At 38.7% G+C, this 16,685-nt stretch overlaps 2 protein-coding genes across 3 annotated transcripts in view; one reads left to right on the top strand and one right to left on the bottom strand.

Moving 5' to 3' along the window:
• Nucleotides 1–1,326, top strand: part of LOC109710450 (guanylate-binding protein 2-like) — a 7,775-nt gene extending 6,449 nt beyond the window's left edge. For both annotated transcript variants that reach the window (XM_020233013.1, XM_020233014.1), the window contains exon 14: nt 34–1,326. In XM_020233013.1, coding sequence (XP_020088602.1) covers nt 34–1,083 — 1,050 coding nt within the window. In that variant the 3' untranslated portion in view covers nt 1,084–1,326. The remainder of the gene's footprint in view (nt 1–33) is intronic.
• On the bottom strand, nt 3,941–8,138 carry LOC109710408 (receptor-like protein kinase HSL1). Its single transcript, XM_020232948.1, is given in 3 exon segments — nt 3,941–4,592; nt 5,510–6,208; nt 6,211–8,138. Coding segments are annotated over 3 exon segments (2,847 nt in total). The 5' UTR covers nt 7,967–8,138; the 3' UTR covers nt 3,941–4,200.

Here is a 16,685-nt window from a genome sequence, read left to right as displayed (position 1 = left end):
GGTTTAATTCTATTTGGTGATGTTTGTTTTTAGGCTGCGGAAGCAAAAGTTCAGAGCCAGGATGAAGAAACAGCTGCCTTGAAGGCCGAAATCAAGGAGTTGAATGAGAAGCTGGTTCTTGCGAAAGCCAGAACTCAATCGTACGAAAAGGAAATCAAAATTCTCGAACAAGAAAAGAAGCACATTCAAGAAAACTACCTGTCGATATCCAAAAAAATCGATGATGCAGTGGAGCGGTGTAGCACTGCTGAAAGGGATGCAAAGAGGGTGATTGCCTCTGCTGATGCAGCTCAGGCAGAAGCAGTTGTGGCTCAGCAGGAGAAGAGTGAAGCGCAGCGATTGTCAATTGAAAGATTAACTGTTATTGAAAGAATACAAAGAAAAGCCAGTAGCCTCGAGCAAGACAAATCAATGCTTTTCGAACAAGTGCGGAGGCTACGTCAGTCTGAAACCGATGCCCTATCTAAGGTAACACTGCTCGAGAGAAGGGTTGATGAGAGGGAAAGTGAGATCGAGGAATTGCTGAATCGGAGCAATGAGCAGAGGTCGAACACAGTTCAAGTCCTAGAGACCCTTTTGGCCACAGAACGTGCAGCTCGAGCAGAAGCCAACAACAGGGCAGAGGCCTTATCGTTGCAACTCCAATCTACTCAAGGCAAACTCGACGCACTCCACCAGGAACTGACTTCTGTTCGTCTAGTCGAGACTGCATTGGATAGCAAGCTTCGAACTGCTTCTCATAATAAGCGATTGAGAGTAGATAATGAAGGAGGCACGGAATCCATGCAAGATATGGATGTTGATGGCCAATTGAGGGGTAGAAAGAGATCAAAGAGCACTACTAGCCCGTTAAAGTTTGTCCAAAGTGAAGATGGTGGGTCTGTTTATAAAGCTGACGAAAATTTGACGCCAAGCCTGGAGGCTCACGAGACTGACAATGAAGATTATACCAAGTACACCGTTCTGAAGCTGAAGAAGGAGCTCACTAAGCACGGATTTGGTGCACAATTGCTGGAGCTGAGGAATCCTAATAAGAAGGAAATACTCGCACTTTATGAGAAGCATGTTCTTGGAAAAGCATAGCGCCTTTTCTTTTTTGTTTTTCTTGTGTGTAAATACTGGGTCTTAAATATTTTCGGTTGGTGTGCAGCTATTTATTGGAATCTGCAGTTTGTGTGGTTCAAGTAATCACTTGTCAGAGTTTACCTGCTGTGTTAGTTTTGTTAGCAGCAGCGTCCTTTTGCTTCTGTCCAACAAATACATCATCTTCAACTCTACACTGATGTTTCTATTCTGTGATGGTAAATATGTGTAGGTTTTCTGTAATGTAGCTGGGTACTGCTCGTTAGTTGTCTATTTTTGCATTTGTTCTACAAAAAAGTTTGTTCATATAATTTAGGAAACTTAGGCTCTGTTTCGAAGAGATCATTTCTTTTTCGGACGTTTTTTTTTTTTTTTTTTTTTTTTTTTTTTTTTTTTTTTTTTTCCAGTTGTTTTGTTTACTCAACCGGCATGTCATGGTTGATGCAGAGTACAAAAGATCATCTCCTTCATTATTTAAAACTGGTCTGACATCTTCAGGTTTGTGAATTTATAGGTAAAGGGACGTGAAAGCCCATCGACCATTCTTTGGTCTGTATCAGGCTTATCTCGAACCCTGCTTTGTTCGGTCCTATAGAAACTAGTTATTCTTATTGCTTGCCTGGGAGTTCAACTTATATTATCCTGTGGACTGCTCGGCAGAATAGTCTGTATTGGATTCATAAAAAGGCGTAGCTCAGTGAATAATGTTCTTCTATTTTATTTTGCTATTTTGAGATGTATATCCTTTTTTAGAACAATGTAATGAAAAGAAAAGAAAAATTTGCAAACTTCATTTTGGACTGTATTTGGATGAAATTTATGTATATAATTGAATAGATTAAGTGATGTAATAGAAATAGTTTTTATTTATGTTATGCGATACTTTTCGTATACAATCTATATATTTTATTTCTACTTGGAATGTGATGTGTATACTGATTGTGACGTCTAGAGTAAAAACTCTGTCTATTCGGCAGGTTTAATATATATGCTTGATGAGTACTTCTATTGCGGGTTCGGGACTTGAATCAACTTTTGAAGGATATGCTTCGCGTGTGTGTTCTACATTTCAAGGACACGTGACATGCGTACTTTCCGATAGCGAAGTTTGTCTAAATAATAATTATTAGGTAAATATTAAAATGGCACAATTTGAGACCTTGTACGAAGGAAAAGTTGGTCTTTCGGTGTAGACCGGTACATTTAAAAAATATATATGTAAACCTTATACCTCATCTATTCAAATATTAATTTTATCTCAGTAGTTTTATTATAATTTTATTTATTTGTAACACTTTAAAGAAATGGTTTCCAATGTTCGAATTAATAAGATGTAAGTTATACGGGCCACTTTGGACTGTACAAATAGTATTTTTTGATCTAATTTGTTATGTGTCTAGTCCTTTCACTAAAACAATTTGATACGTTGCAAAGGACGTCCTTTCACTGAATAAAACGTAATAAATGCTGCAAATAAACATGTCGTCCTCACTCCTCACTAGCGTCGGTAGCAATAAAAAACCTCAACTAATAAAGCTAGCAAGAGGGAGTTACTCCTTGATTTGTGCCATCAATATGCATAGATGTTTCGATAAGATTAAGGATAAATTATGAATTAACAAGTTCCGTTTAATTACTAACCTCTTGATTCAGGACAAGGCGAGCACCTATACTCACCATCACAAGCATTTGTGGAATCAAAAAATAGAAAAGAAAAAAGAGACAAAATCTTTTATTAGACACAAATTCTTAGTTAAAAGGTTCACATGCTAGGTGCTCCCTTAACCAGTTTTAGGATTCTCAATTCCAACTCCATACATTTTAAACCCGTCAAAATACAATGAGAGAGGTGTACAAATTAGCACCACTATTTTCATGACAAGAAGGATGCTCTCATTCTGATGCTTAGAACCCAGAAGTTCTTACAGAACAGATCTATCTAGTCAATGCCCAACAAGACAAGAAGCACTAATACGCAGGAATAAGCCCTCATGGCCACACAATTGGCTCCCAGAACTAAATTCATGAACAATACAACCTATCTCGCAAATATTTCTATGTCGTCGTACGAACCGTCTTTACCACCGAAACATTCGAATCGACCGATCGAATTGTTTGTAGTCCCTTCCTTCCACTAATAGCATGACTTTGTTAACTAGCAAACAAGAGTTACCCGCAGAAACAAGAATCAATAATAGATCATGGGAGAGATTTACCTCGTTGTATTTTTGTGTTCCCAGCATGTCCTTCACAGATTTTCAATTTTGAGGGACCATTTGATGCCCAGTAGATATCAATAGCAAGGCCCACATGAAGGCAGTACTAATACGACCATCCGCACCACTACAAAGCTGTCATCCATCCAGTAGAAGTGTGAGGCTAGACTCGAGGGCTTGATTGAGCCACCCTCCCCTTTTTTTTTATTTTTTTATTTAGAAGTGTAATTTGATTGTTATAATAGTATACTAGATTATTTTCTTAAAATAAGATAAATCATCATATAAGTATAGTGTTGCAATTGTGTACGAAAATTCACATATTGCATGAGATATCACCGGTAACTCACTGGGATTTCCAAATCAGGCCTGTTTGGATGTCGGAACAAGTTATCTGGCGATTACTTAGTGCAGTATGCGAGTTTCTTTGGTAATTGCACCTAGGAGCTTGATTCAGACCAGTTCAAGTTTGACAGAGTCAATGAATTTTCAAAATAGTGTGTCCCACATACAAGATTGTTTGTTAGTGTCTTGAAACACGACTCAGAGGAAGCATAACTACAGGATTCCGGACGTCTTCTCAACCAACCATCATTTTCCAAAGTTTGTGCATCCAAACATGACTTAGAAAGTTTTCCAGATTGATTCGGAATGCAGTTTCTAGCTTTGAAATATCTCATTCATTCGATGATTCAACACATAATACATCATAAGACAAAGTAGTCGCAAACTTTTAATACTACAATCAGGATAAGGCATAGCAATTGGAAAGATGCTAAAAACCTTCTAGCTTCGTGAGAAGGAAAAAGGGAACACAGAAAGGAAAACCAATATACACCGCGTTACTCGATGTCTCGTTATAAAGCCGAAAGAGACAGCCTCGACTGATTCATCTCCGATCTCACACGACACTCCCCTGATCAGACGTGTCTTCGCAGTAATAAGGCGACAATTTGCCGTCCTTCTTCTCGGGCTTGGGCTTGCTCTTGGCCCGCACTTCTTGCAGCATCTTCACGACCCTCCTCATTGAGGGCCGGTTGATAGGTAGAGAGCTTGTGCACAGCAGGCCGATGTTGAGAACCCTAAGAATCTCCCCTCTGAAGCACATTTCAAGTTTAGGGTCAATTACATGGTCCGTTCCCTTCTGCTCGATTGTGCTCAACACCCATTTCACCAGGTCCTTCTCCCCAAACTCGGGGTCCACAGGGAGCCTTCCTGTCACCAGCTCGAGAATGACTACACCGAAGCTGTATATGTCGCTCTTCTCATTCACCCGAAGAGTGTACGCATACTCTGAAACAAGCAAGAAGCTAATCAGTGTGAGGTACGATGTGTGTCGTTATAGTATGGGTTACTTCAAAGCCAAAACTAATCAGTAGGACGCTGCAGTTGGGCACATTTGAAGTAGCCGAGAAGCTAAGGCATGAAAAACAAAGAGGAGGATGTCTTGATGGGGAATAGTTGGAGTAGCTGAGAAACAAAGGCAACAATTAATGAACACAAAGAAAATTGTAAAGGGAATCTGAAAATGAAAATGAAAGGCTTGACTATTTTTTAAATGGTAGACATATATAATATGCAAGCTGAAAAAAAAAAAAATTATTTTCTGTTTGCTGGTCCCATGAAGAAGAGCATCCAATGAACTCATCTGGAGATGAAACTTCAAAACATGCCGATAAACCTAGGCTGCTTTATTCCGGAGAAAATCAATTGCGGTTTAACAACCATTTCTGAGTAATAAACAAAAGAATACAGCATAAAAAATTCTATCCAGACGGCAAAATGCAGAAAACTATGGTGCAATTGGAAGGGCCGACTGCAAGTATTGCAGTAACCTTTGTAGACAAGTGCAAGATAGAATCAAGCTTGTTCAGTCGAAAGAAGTCGAACTTATTATCTTAACAAGAATAACTTTAGATCAAACAGCTAGAAATCAATATACAGGAATATAAAAGAAGCAACTTTTCATAGATCACAGGACAGGGCATCTCATATGACTACTATTTTTTTTTTTTGGGGGGTGGTCACTTTTCGAGCTGAAACATGATTAAAGGTTAAATTTTAGAGAGGATTGCATATGCTAGTTTAACCCTTCTCAAGATCAAGCATCACCAAACTACTGCATGATAGATTCGAAGCAAGTAAGATGTTTCAACCAATTGATAGATAATATGAAGTAATGTGGAAGTAGGAGAGCAAGTAGCACCGACCTGGGGCGATGTAGCCGCATGAACCCGCGATGACGGACATAGATTCGGGCCCCTTTCCGATTGTCTCGACCGCCTTTGCGACCCCAAAGTCCGCAACACGAGCCCCAAACTCAGCATCCAACAAGATGTTGTTGGATTTCACATCCCTATGAACGATCGGCGGGATGCAATCGTGGTGCAGGTAAGAGAGTCCCTCGGCCGCATCCAACCCGATCTTATACCTCGTCGGCCAATCCAAAAGCCCTCCTTTACTGCTATGCAGCACATCTCCTAAACTGCCGTTAGGCATGTACTCGTAAACCAAAAGCTTGCAATCCTTGTGGGTGCAGCAGCACCACAGCCTCACTATATTCTTATGCCTGATCTTCCCCAGAGTGGCCACCTCGGCTTCGAACCCGTCGTCGAACACCTGGTCCGCATTCTTCGACGACGGCCCCCACAGCTTCTTCACGGCCACCGCATTGCCGCTGCTCAGAACAGCCTTGTAGACCTTCCCCGAGGCCCCGCTCCCGATCACGTTGTCCTCGTCGAGGCAATCCAAGATCTCGTACTCGCTGAAACCCAGCTTGTGGAACGACGTGAGCGTCCATTTCGACTTGTCGAGCCCGCGCTTGGCGTTCTTGAAGCGGCGGTACCGGCAGTAGAACCAGGCGAGCCCGACGGCGAGCACGAGCGCCGCGAAGATGAAGATCGATCGCCGCCGGACGGCGAAACAGGGCAGAGCCCTGCCAAGTCGCCGCACAGCCCGGGGTTTCCGAGGAAGCTGCCGCGGTAGGCGTCGTTCGCAAACAGCGGCGGGAGGGCGCCGGAGAGCCGGTTGTTGGACACGTTGAACTGGTTGAGCTTGAGATTCTGCAATTGACTCGGGATCGCGCCGCTGAGCAAGTTATTCGAGAGATCGAGATAGTTGAGCACCGGGAGGTCGCCGAGCTCGGGCGGTATCCCTCCGGCGAACTCGTTGTCGGCGAGGTTCAGCTCGCTGAGCTTGTTCCAGGACTGGATGCCGCGGAGCAGCTGGCCGGAGAGGGAATTGTTATGCAGGTCGAGCCGGCCGAGCTCCGACAAGCCGCCGAGCGACGCCGGGAGCGGCCCGGTGAGCCGGTTGTTGGCGGCGGAGAACTCGTAGAGCTTGGACAGCATCCCCAGCTCCGACGGGAGGACGCCGGAGAAGCCGTTGCTCGCGATGAGGAGGTTGGAGAGGTTGGCGGCGGCGGAGATGACCGGGGAGATCCCGCCGGAGAGGGAGTTCCCCGTGAGCTCGAGCAGCGAGACGTGCGGGAGGCCCCAGAGCCCGTCGGGGACGCCGCCGGAGAGGCGGTTGTAGGGGAGGCGGACGCGCGTGAGGGTCCGGCAGCGGGCGAGCCCGTCGGGGATGGCGCCGGAGAAGGCGTTGTTGAGCAGCAGCAGCTCCTGGAGCACGCCGCGGTCGCAGAGGCCCGGCGGGATGGGCCCGGAGAGCGCGTTGGAGGAGAGATCCAGGAACATGAGGGGAGCGTTCGCGCCCAGGTCCGGCGGGAGCGACCCGTTGAGGCGGTTGCCGAAGAGGCGGAGCTCCACGAGCGTCTTGGAGCGGGCGACCCCGGCGGGGATGGGCCCCGTGAGGAGGTTGTCGTAGAGGTGGAGGCTCTCCAGCAGCGGCGCGTCGAAGAGGTCGTCGGGGAGCGGGCCCTCGAGGCGGTTCATGGACATGTCCGCGTGGCGGAGCCCCTGGAGCCTCGACAGGCCCGGCGGTATCGGCCCCGACAGCGAGTTGTTGTACAGCTCTATCTGCACGGCGCTCGCGAGATGCGCCAGCGCGGCCGGGACGGGGCCGGTCAGGGAGTTGGTGGACAGGTCGAAGTCGGTGAGGTTGGACAGCCGGCCGAGCGCGGGCGGGATGGGCCCGACCAGATTGCATCCGGCCAGCCAGAGGATCTCGAGACGGGAGAGATCGGCGAGAGAGGACGGGACGGGCGAGGGGGCGAAGGGGTTGTAGGAGAGGTTGAGCTGGCGGAGGGTGGAGAGGTTGCCGAGGAAGTCGGGGACGGGGCCGGAGAGCAGGTTGCTCACCAGCGAGAGGACCTGAATCTTCGGGAAGCGGCCGAAGGAGGGCGGGATGGGCCCGGAGAAGTTGTTGAAGGCGAGGTCGAGGTGGAGGAGGGAGGGCAGCAGGGCGACCGCGTCGGGGAGGGGCCCCACCAGGAGGTTCTGGGGGAGGTCGAGAGAGGTGACGGCGGCGGCAACAGCAGCAGCGGCAGAAGACGAAGAAGACGGCGAGCACGAGACGCCGGTCCAGTTGCAAGGGGTGGCGTCGCGGGGGTTCCAGTCTGCCAGGGCGCCCCCCGGGTCGTCCAGACCGCGCTTCGCCTCCAGAAGATACAGCCCTTCTTGGTTCAGACATACACACGGGCTGATTATGACACTCGTGAGCAGGAACAGCCATAGCAGCGGAACGCTGATGAGGTTTCCTCCTTCCATGGTGTGCGCTAGCGAGCTAGCTAGCTATCTTGCTCTCCCGGGTTAGGAAGAGAGAAGGAATAAAGAGCGTGTAAGTTATTAACGAGGAGGAGCGAGAGGAGGTGGGGGTAGTATTACAGTGTCAGGTTTGGACCCTAGCGAGGAGGTCCAAGGGCCGTGCCCCTCCCTGTCTCATCACTGCCTGAGAGCGATTATAATGCTATAGATAGATAGATTAGACGGGCAGTAGATAAGTTGGGAAGAGGTGAGGAGAGCACTACGGGCGCTTACTACTACCCACGTTAGTGGTGAAAGGGAGAGTTTTTAGTTCTCTCTTTATTCTTTTGTGCACTTCTTGTTTGTTTTTACCGCGGCATGCACCCCATGCGATCTAACTTGCTCTGGTCAAACGAGAGCGACTAGCTTTCATAGAGTGGAGTGAATTAGTGACCCGAGCCCAACGATGGCCCCACCAGGTCATTTCTCAGAGCTCGTGACTGTTTATGTACCCGGTCCTCTGTTTCTCGGTTTAATTTACCACAGTTTGTTTGTTATTTTTTTTTTATTATTGTTTTTTTAAGATGTTAACATAGGATTACATATATGCGTGATTTTAAGTATCCGTTGGCATAAATTGTGTTCCTTCTGCGATACAGCGTCAACAAAATATTTATTTTTTTTTTGATAAATAGTTAGCACGCTAGCTGCTTAGTTTATTTTATTTATTATGATACGACTTATGTAATACTATGTCAACAAAATATTAGTGTGGTACGATTTGAATGCCGATGGCATTGTTCAATATCATCTATTTTTTTAAAAAAATTAATAAGTAATTATTTTAATAGTACCAAAAATTGATAGAGATATATAATAAGCATAGAATATGTCGGTGTAAAAAAAATATATTTATATTTTAATGTGCTAATATTTTAGGTACTTTTATAAACGGTATTCATTAGTACAACACGACATAGGTTCTTAGCGCAATTTTGTTACACGGTATTTGAATCCTTATTTTCTACATCTACGTACATAAAAATATTTATATTTTATTCATCATACAATTTATAATGCTGCTAAATTAAAGAACAAACTTAATAAAACTAATGAGAAAGCATTAGCCTTTGGATCAATGGGATGTAAAATTTACATCTAATCTAAGATATATATAGTTTTTTTAATTAGTTTATATATGTAGTTCAAAGATATTATACATGTTTGTCAATAAATCAATAATTTATAAATATAACACTAGGAAGAGTTCAAAGCATTTCTTTTGGAGCTTAATAAATGATCACCAAATTAATTCATTATTCAGGAAAGAGAAGAAAAAGATTTCGACAGTTCCACTGATGAGGTGGCAAAATTTTCTATATATTTTAAACTTCTTTTCCATTTCTCTCTCTTTTTTTTTTTAATTTATTTTCTCTCTTTTTCTAATTTTTTTATAAACTTAGGAGGAGACAATGTTTGTGCAGAGTCTGCAGTTGGATGGTTCTGCAGGTACAGGACAGAGCGCCTATCGCCTGTCTCTTTAATTAGTGTTTACCAACCATTTGGAACTTCTACACAACAATGTACTAATCCTAATTTAGATATAACTAATATTTAGATATATAATTAATTGTGGGTAATGTGATTATCGTATTTGGGGATATAAATTGGTAGTGTTTTGAGAGAGTGTTAGGTTTTGTTTGGTCGGTTGGATTGGGAACGAATTTGCATTGAGGAGTGTAAAGAAAAAAAAAAAAAAACCTTATCTTGGGTGCCGAATAATCCTCGGCCCTGTTTTTTAGAAGGATTGTGATATAACATTTGGCGGTCTATTTGGACACACTAAGTAATGCTATAGATTAGTGTTTTCATAAAGTTATTTTTATGAATTGTTAACATAATATATTTACCTATAAGATGTGAAGAATTTTAAAATATTTCATATATAAACAAGAATAGTGTACAAAGAACTCTGAACTTTAATTCATTTGTAAATAGATGCTCAATCTAAATTTCAATCGCATATCTTGCATATAATACATTATATAAATTTATGGACACATAAGTATATGATATTTGAAGTAGTACTGCTCTTGATTCCTCTTCGAGACATCCAACCACCAATTTGGGGAACTTCAATTTCATTGCCGAATTGTACGTACGAGCGTACAACTAATATTGATTGGGCATGTTTTTAAGAGTGTTTCCATGAACCTTCAAACAAAGGTCCACAATGTTTATTAACAACTCATAGGCACCTTTAATGTGCCAAAAAAAAAAAAGAAAAGAAAAAGAATAGAAAAAGAATGAATAGTGCAATTTATAGACATTGAAGGATTTGGGCCCATGCAGAAACTTTGTCCATAATTCTTTTTCTTCATATCACATAGGATTTATAATGGCAAATAATAAATAACAAATTACAGATATAATAAAGAGATTTATTAATTTTTTGAAAAAATAATTAGCAAAGTACACATTTTCAAAATAAAAAGTATTAGTACAAATTAGTAAAGATTTTTTTTTAGAGAAAATATAATAGCATTCTGTTACTGTTCACTTCGTTTATCTTTTTAAAAAGAATAAACTCATTTAGAACTATTTATTTAGTGTTTAATTTGAGTGCACTTCGATGTGACACGCACCGCAAGACCAAATTATCTCCACGTGCTTGTTTGACTATGTGGGCTAATGCTAGAAACGAAAGATGCAAACAAATTTAATTTGGTTGAGCTATGAAAAGCACTTGTTACTATCAATTAGGTTGGTGAACTTCCCAATGAATTGAGGTCTAAATAATGTAGACATAATATATATATATGTTTTATTAGATCGAGTATCTATATAGTGTTCTAGGGAGTCAAAATCTAGTTTACTAGCTCATTCATTGGCTTCCATGCTATATATATAGGTTTCCATGGTTTCTTAGCATCAAAGAAGAGAAAAAAATAAAAAGGAGGGATCTAATTATGCACTAATAATATAGATCTAATCATATTCATTTTTGAAAAAAAAAAAACTTATATATATATATATACCACATATATATTTTTAAGAACACAATTCTACTGTTTGATGTGCAGAAATTTACAATATGCAGAATTATAAAAATACAAAAATTATATCTATACTTCCGATGAGTAATTATTTTTTTGTGTTTTCTTACCGTGATTCTATTAAATTAGAATGTTTGTTCAAATAGGAAAAGATTTTTAATACCTAAGGCAATGTTTTTTATTGTGTTTTATTTTTTTTATCTTTTTAAATAGAGTATTGTATATCAAAAGATATAGAAGTGAACAGTATATTGGTTGCAATACTTTTTATCCAAAATATTTACTTAACAATAAAAAATTAAATCTTAAAAATAATTTTTTTTTCTTTCATTTTTTTTAAAAAAATTGTCATTTATTACTAGACTGGATACATTGTAAGCTAACTAACTATAGAAATAAAAAAAAAAAGTTTTTTCTTCCAATACATCAAATTATATATATATATATATATATATATATAATGTTAAAAAATATAAAAATGATAATGATACCAAACAAGTCCTGAGTTTTATATTTTTATATTTTTGATTCTCTTATTTTACATTTCTTAAACAAGGCTGCCAAGTGACAACTGAGTTGCATGTTTGTCTCTGATCTAAGCTTGAACAGCAGTAACAGGAAAATTCATAATTCATAATTACAATATTTGAAAATACAACAATGATTAATATGATTAATCTATGGAAACAATGATTTTGAGGTCCCACCTTAAAAGGGACACAACAACAACTTCAACTGAGCCCCCACATCTTTCAAATAAATACAAGTTGTTAGATTAAAAAAATGAGAAGGAAAAAGAAAGGGAAAGTTCCTTTGAATAGCTTTATACATATGGGCCTTACTGAAGGAAAAAAAATTGCAATGGAACCCCATATATATATAATTGAGCTCATATGCTTTTACAAGTATCAAGTGCTTGGTGATTTTACAAGCACTATAGCTGGACTCTATAGATATATATATATATATAGAGAAAGAATCCGGCTGGGATACTATCGATAGCAATCAGAATTTGGTGCTATCGAGTTTTTTACCGTTAAATTTAACCATTTGATTATATTTATCCGTTAAATTATACTATCCAACCAACCAACCACTCAATCCTAGAAAGCCCACATCATCCCAACCGCACATTTTTCAATCCAAAGGCTAAAAAACTAATAGCACCAATAACTTGGTGCTATTGATAGTATTCCAGCCTAGTTCTATATATAGAGTCCGGCTGGAATACTATCGATAGCACCCAAGATTCGGTGATATTGAGTTTTTCACCGTTGGATTTAGCCCTTTGATTATTTTTACCCATTAGATTATACTATTCAACCAACCGACCACTCAATCCTAGGAGGTCCACATCATCCTAACCACATATTTCTCAATCCAAAGGCTAAAAAATTAATAGCACCAGTAGCTTGGTGCTTTTGATAGTATTCCAGCCTAGTTTTATATAACTCACACAATGCGCTTAATTAAAACACAACACAATTTGATAAGATTCTAAAGCGACAACATTGGCATTGCTGGGAAAAGAGTCAACAAAAAGCCCACACTAATTATAGATTATTGAGTGATTAAAGAAAAAGTGTACCTATTAATACTTAATTAAGATTTAAGAGGGATATTATCTCTTTACAGCACATATGTATAGTGTAGTGTTATCATTTGCAGATGGTTGAACCATGTGATGATATTATGTCTAATGGTGGATGTTATGCTATAAACATTGGCGTTTAATTTTGACACAAACAAAGAAGAAAAAGAGCAGATCAATAATGCTGTAAAGATGATGAGCAATGTTAAAGCCACACTACAAGATTCTAAGTTGCCTTTTCCATTGCAACTTTTATATATATATATATATATATATATATAGTCATGTAAATATTTGTTAGTTAAACTAGGTAATAGGTGAGTTTTATCTGCGCCTATGCTATATACAAAAGAGATCAATTTCAATATATATATATATATATATATATTTCCGTAATATTCTTTTTTCATAAGGGAGACATAAATCCCCTAATTATACACGTTCTATAATCTGTTTATAAACTCAAATTGAAAACCGATATTATTATAATTTCGTACATTTTATTTCATACGAGTTGTGCATTGCACCTACACTTTTACTTGCATAATGTAAATTCTAATAAAAATTGATACCCTACTCTGAGACTAGCTCTATGCTAATTTATAATATACGAAGTCAAGATCTTAAGCCTCGTATTTAAATGCACATGCTCTGAATCAAACTCTTGACCTCTTATAACACTAATTTATTATCACATTTTCATACAATAACATTGCGTTGCCTCAACATCATTTTAATTACTTCCCTCAAAATAACAGTGCAAGTGTACAAATAACCAACTAAATAAGGGGGGCACCAAATAACCCTATTATCTAGATCTAAATATATACTCAATACATAAAAACTTAGTGGGTCTATGTATATTTACCTCATAATAAAGGGAGGCACATGCTTAATTCTGTGAAGTGGCATTGTAAGTAGCATCCTGGATCAATTCCTGAGGAAACTGGTGTGAACAAGAGCTCTCGAGCAAGCCTACTTTTTTGGCATTCAAACACTGCATTAAAAAAGTGGATGTGGATGTGGATGTGGATGTGGATGTGGATATTGCTGTTGTGGATTCTCACCTTTCTCTAGAAGAACTTCCTCTTTTTTTTTTTTTCTTGTTTCTTTTTTTCTTCTTTTTGTTCACCCTCTAGAAGAAGAAGACCCAGTTGGAACCATCTTTCCTTTTTTGGTTGCAGTGTTGGTGTATCATTTAAGCGTGCTTGTGGAAAAACCCCTTTGAAATTGACATCCGAATATTTGTGGTAACAAAGGTGAAAAGAACTCGTGAAATCACCATGATCATATTCCTTACTTGGAAATGAATTTTCCCTCTAGAAGAAGGAGAAGCTCATCATTGGTAGATAAAGCTTCTACGGAATTACTATTTGAGACAGCTTAAGGTTTAATTAGCAATATAATCGCCAAAAGTATTGTTTTTATACTATAGAGAGCTCAAATAATTTTAAAGCCACTTTCTTAAATTATAAAGTTATAATTGCAATCGAGATAAGAGAAATACGTAGTTATATACTTCTCCGATGACTGCTGTAATCATAATTTTAAAATATTCGAGAAAGAAAGATTATGAGTATTTTTAAATTTTTTGAACTGTTTATAATATAAAAATAATATTTTAGCCACTATATTATCAAACTGGGCCTAAATCTTTTTAATAGCGTTTTATTGATCTATAAAAGAAAAATTATGAATTAGAGCTTTTATTAACTGATATTCTAATGTTCTAATCCTCTTACATTAGCCAAGACCCACCCTCCCACTTAAGCTAATAATTATCCAGCTGCTTCTCTTTATCTCTTTTTGGGTCATCTCATAAGTCATATATTTACAGCTATAAAAGTTATTCCTTAAACCTAAAAAGGGAAGAAATTTAAGTAAAAAAGATTTACTCTCCCAATCAAATCCATTACCCAAAAAGAACAGATTATGAGGCATGCAACGCAACGAATTAATCTCAACAAAAAAAAAATAATATTAAATTTGATCATTATTCAGTAACCGAATTTGACAAAATTTAATAAATATTACTTTTTAATTTCATAAATTTCCTTTTGGGCCATCTCCTTCTCAAGCAATTATTAACATTGAAAAATTGGATCACTAAATTAAAGCAGCTTTCTTTTTTCAGTTGTTAATAATAAATGAAAAAGGGAGATAAAATTAAATGGTGGGGAAAGAACTAAGCTTTGCTCGACACTGACCATTGCATCACTCTTCTTATGCATTAGACAAATGATGGACGGTCCAATGAGCTTTTATAATAAGGGCACGCTTGGACACTAAAGTCAAAAAATGAAAACTAACATCCAAGACTACATAAAACAAATTATTAGTTGAGGATATGAAAGTTACCCCTTGCACTATCTATTAATTTACAACTTCTGATAGGCTCAGACGTGGACTTGAATTAAGTAAAAAAATAGTAAAAAGTTGAACTCATTTATTGTTAAAAGTGAGAAACATAACCGAATACTTTAAAAGTTATTATATTTGTGCCGGAAACTTTTGATAGGCCAAGACGTGGATTTGAATTAAAAATTAGGAGTCTAGAAGAATTTGAATTCCAAATCTTCTATTCTGGTTGGATTCGAACTCAGGCTATCTTCACATAATAGTATTTTTAAATTTTTATTGCCTACGGAAACTTAAGAAGGACATGAGAATACTTCGCTTTTTGGGCACAATTGCGAGTGAAAATGAGAACTAATATTTTGAATATCTTATATATCCATCTACACTAGGATGAATGAATTGGTATAATAGATAGAATACTTTGAGAATTCTTTCTGTTTATATATTCTCTTACAAAAATGTATGCGTGTTAGAAAATGATGCTATTAAATGCTTAAAGTTTCTATAAATGAAAGTGAAAATTGAACAATTTTATTCTTCAAAATAAGAAAAAGTCTAATCTAAGTCGTAGAGGTAAAACTAATTAGGATTTATTTGATCCAGCTTTCGTTTTTATTTTCTTTCGTAGTAGCTCACCAGTGAGTTTACAAACAGGCAAATCTGAAGTTTCGCTATAGTAAAAAGTAGAAATGAACTCTTGAGCCTCATAAACGATCTAATGTAGAACTCTTAATTATTCTGCAAAAAGAAATTGCAAATGTGATGGTTTCTCAAGCAGCAGTATTTAAGTAGCACACATTAGAGTACCGCTAAACAGGTTAATTATTAGGTGTCCTTTGATTGCGCAGATAATATATTTTAAAATTTTTTATTTTTGACATTTCTGTTTTGATACAATCATGTCCCTTCTCATGGGCTCCACATATATTATAACTCATAACCAGGCACTTACAATTCAGTGAAAGTCTTTTCATCTAAACATGCTCATATATAGAATTTATCTTTACTTTCCAAAATTGCTCATGGAGTAAGTAAACTCAATTCCCTTTGGACAGCACCATCATCATGATCAAGCTCTAATGGGTCCACAAAGTACACCCTCTCAAAAAAGTGAATCATAATAAGCCTTGGGGTCACCTATAATTCAACACTGACACTCTTGGTATCTTAGATTTACCAAGTAGGGTGGTGTGCACTCAGTGGTTTATGTATTTTAACTGAACTTTGGCTGAAAAGCTTAAAGCTCAGCCCTTTTGAATTCATACACTCAAGCACTACAAGGTGGATGCTGCTTTTGGAATCACTTTTAGGACTAGAAGACCCAATTGGAGCCAACCTTCCTCCCTGTTTGAATCATGGAACCAGGAGAAAGAAAAACACTTGTATTAATTTTGTCATGTGTTTTTAGGTAATGAGTTTGGCAAAGTGCTTTTCGCATAATCACCACCAGAGTACTTGTAAGAATCATCACCACCCCACTATGAATATCTTTGATTCTTTTCCCTCCACCCCCCCCAAATCAAATCACTATAGGGCTTCGAGTCAAATTTGTACAGTCTTTCCTACTAATAATACAGCGTTTACTTCTGTTTACTTATAAGTAAATAAAAATGGACTGAAAAAACTAGTGTGCAGTTAGATGATCAAGGTGATTTAGCGTGCGAGCTGTACATGCTGGCGATGAGATAATACTATACCCTTTAACAGAGCCAAACAAGTCCTAGAACAGCCAAACAAA

Source organism: Ananas comosus, linkage group 5, assembly GCF_001540865.1.
Source record: "Ananas comosus cultivar F153 linkage group 5, ASM154086v1, whole genome shotgun sequence".
Lineage (NCBI taxonomy): Eukaryota > Viridiplantae > Streptophyta > Magnoliopsida > Poales > Bromeliaceae > Ananas > Ananas comosus.
This window is presented reverse-complemented; position numbering and strand designations above follow the sequence as displayed.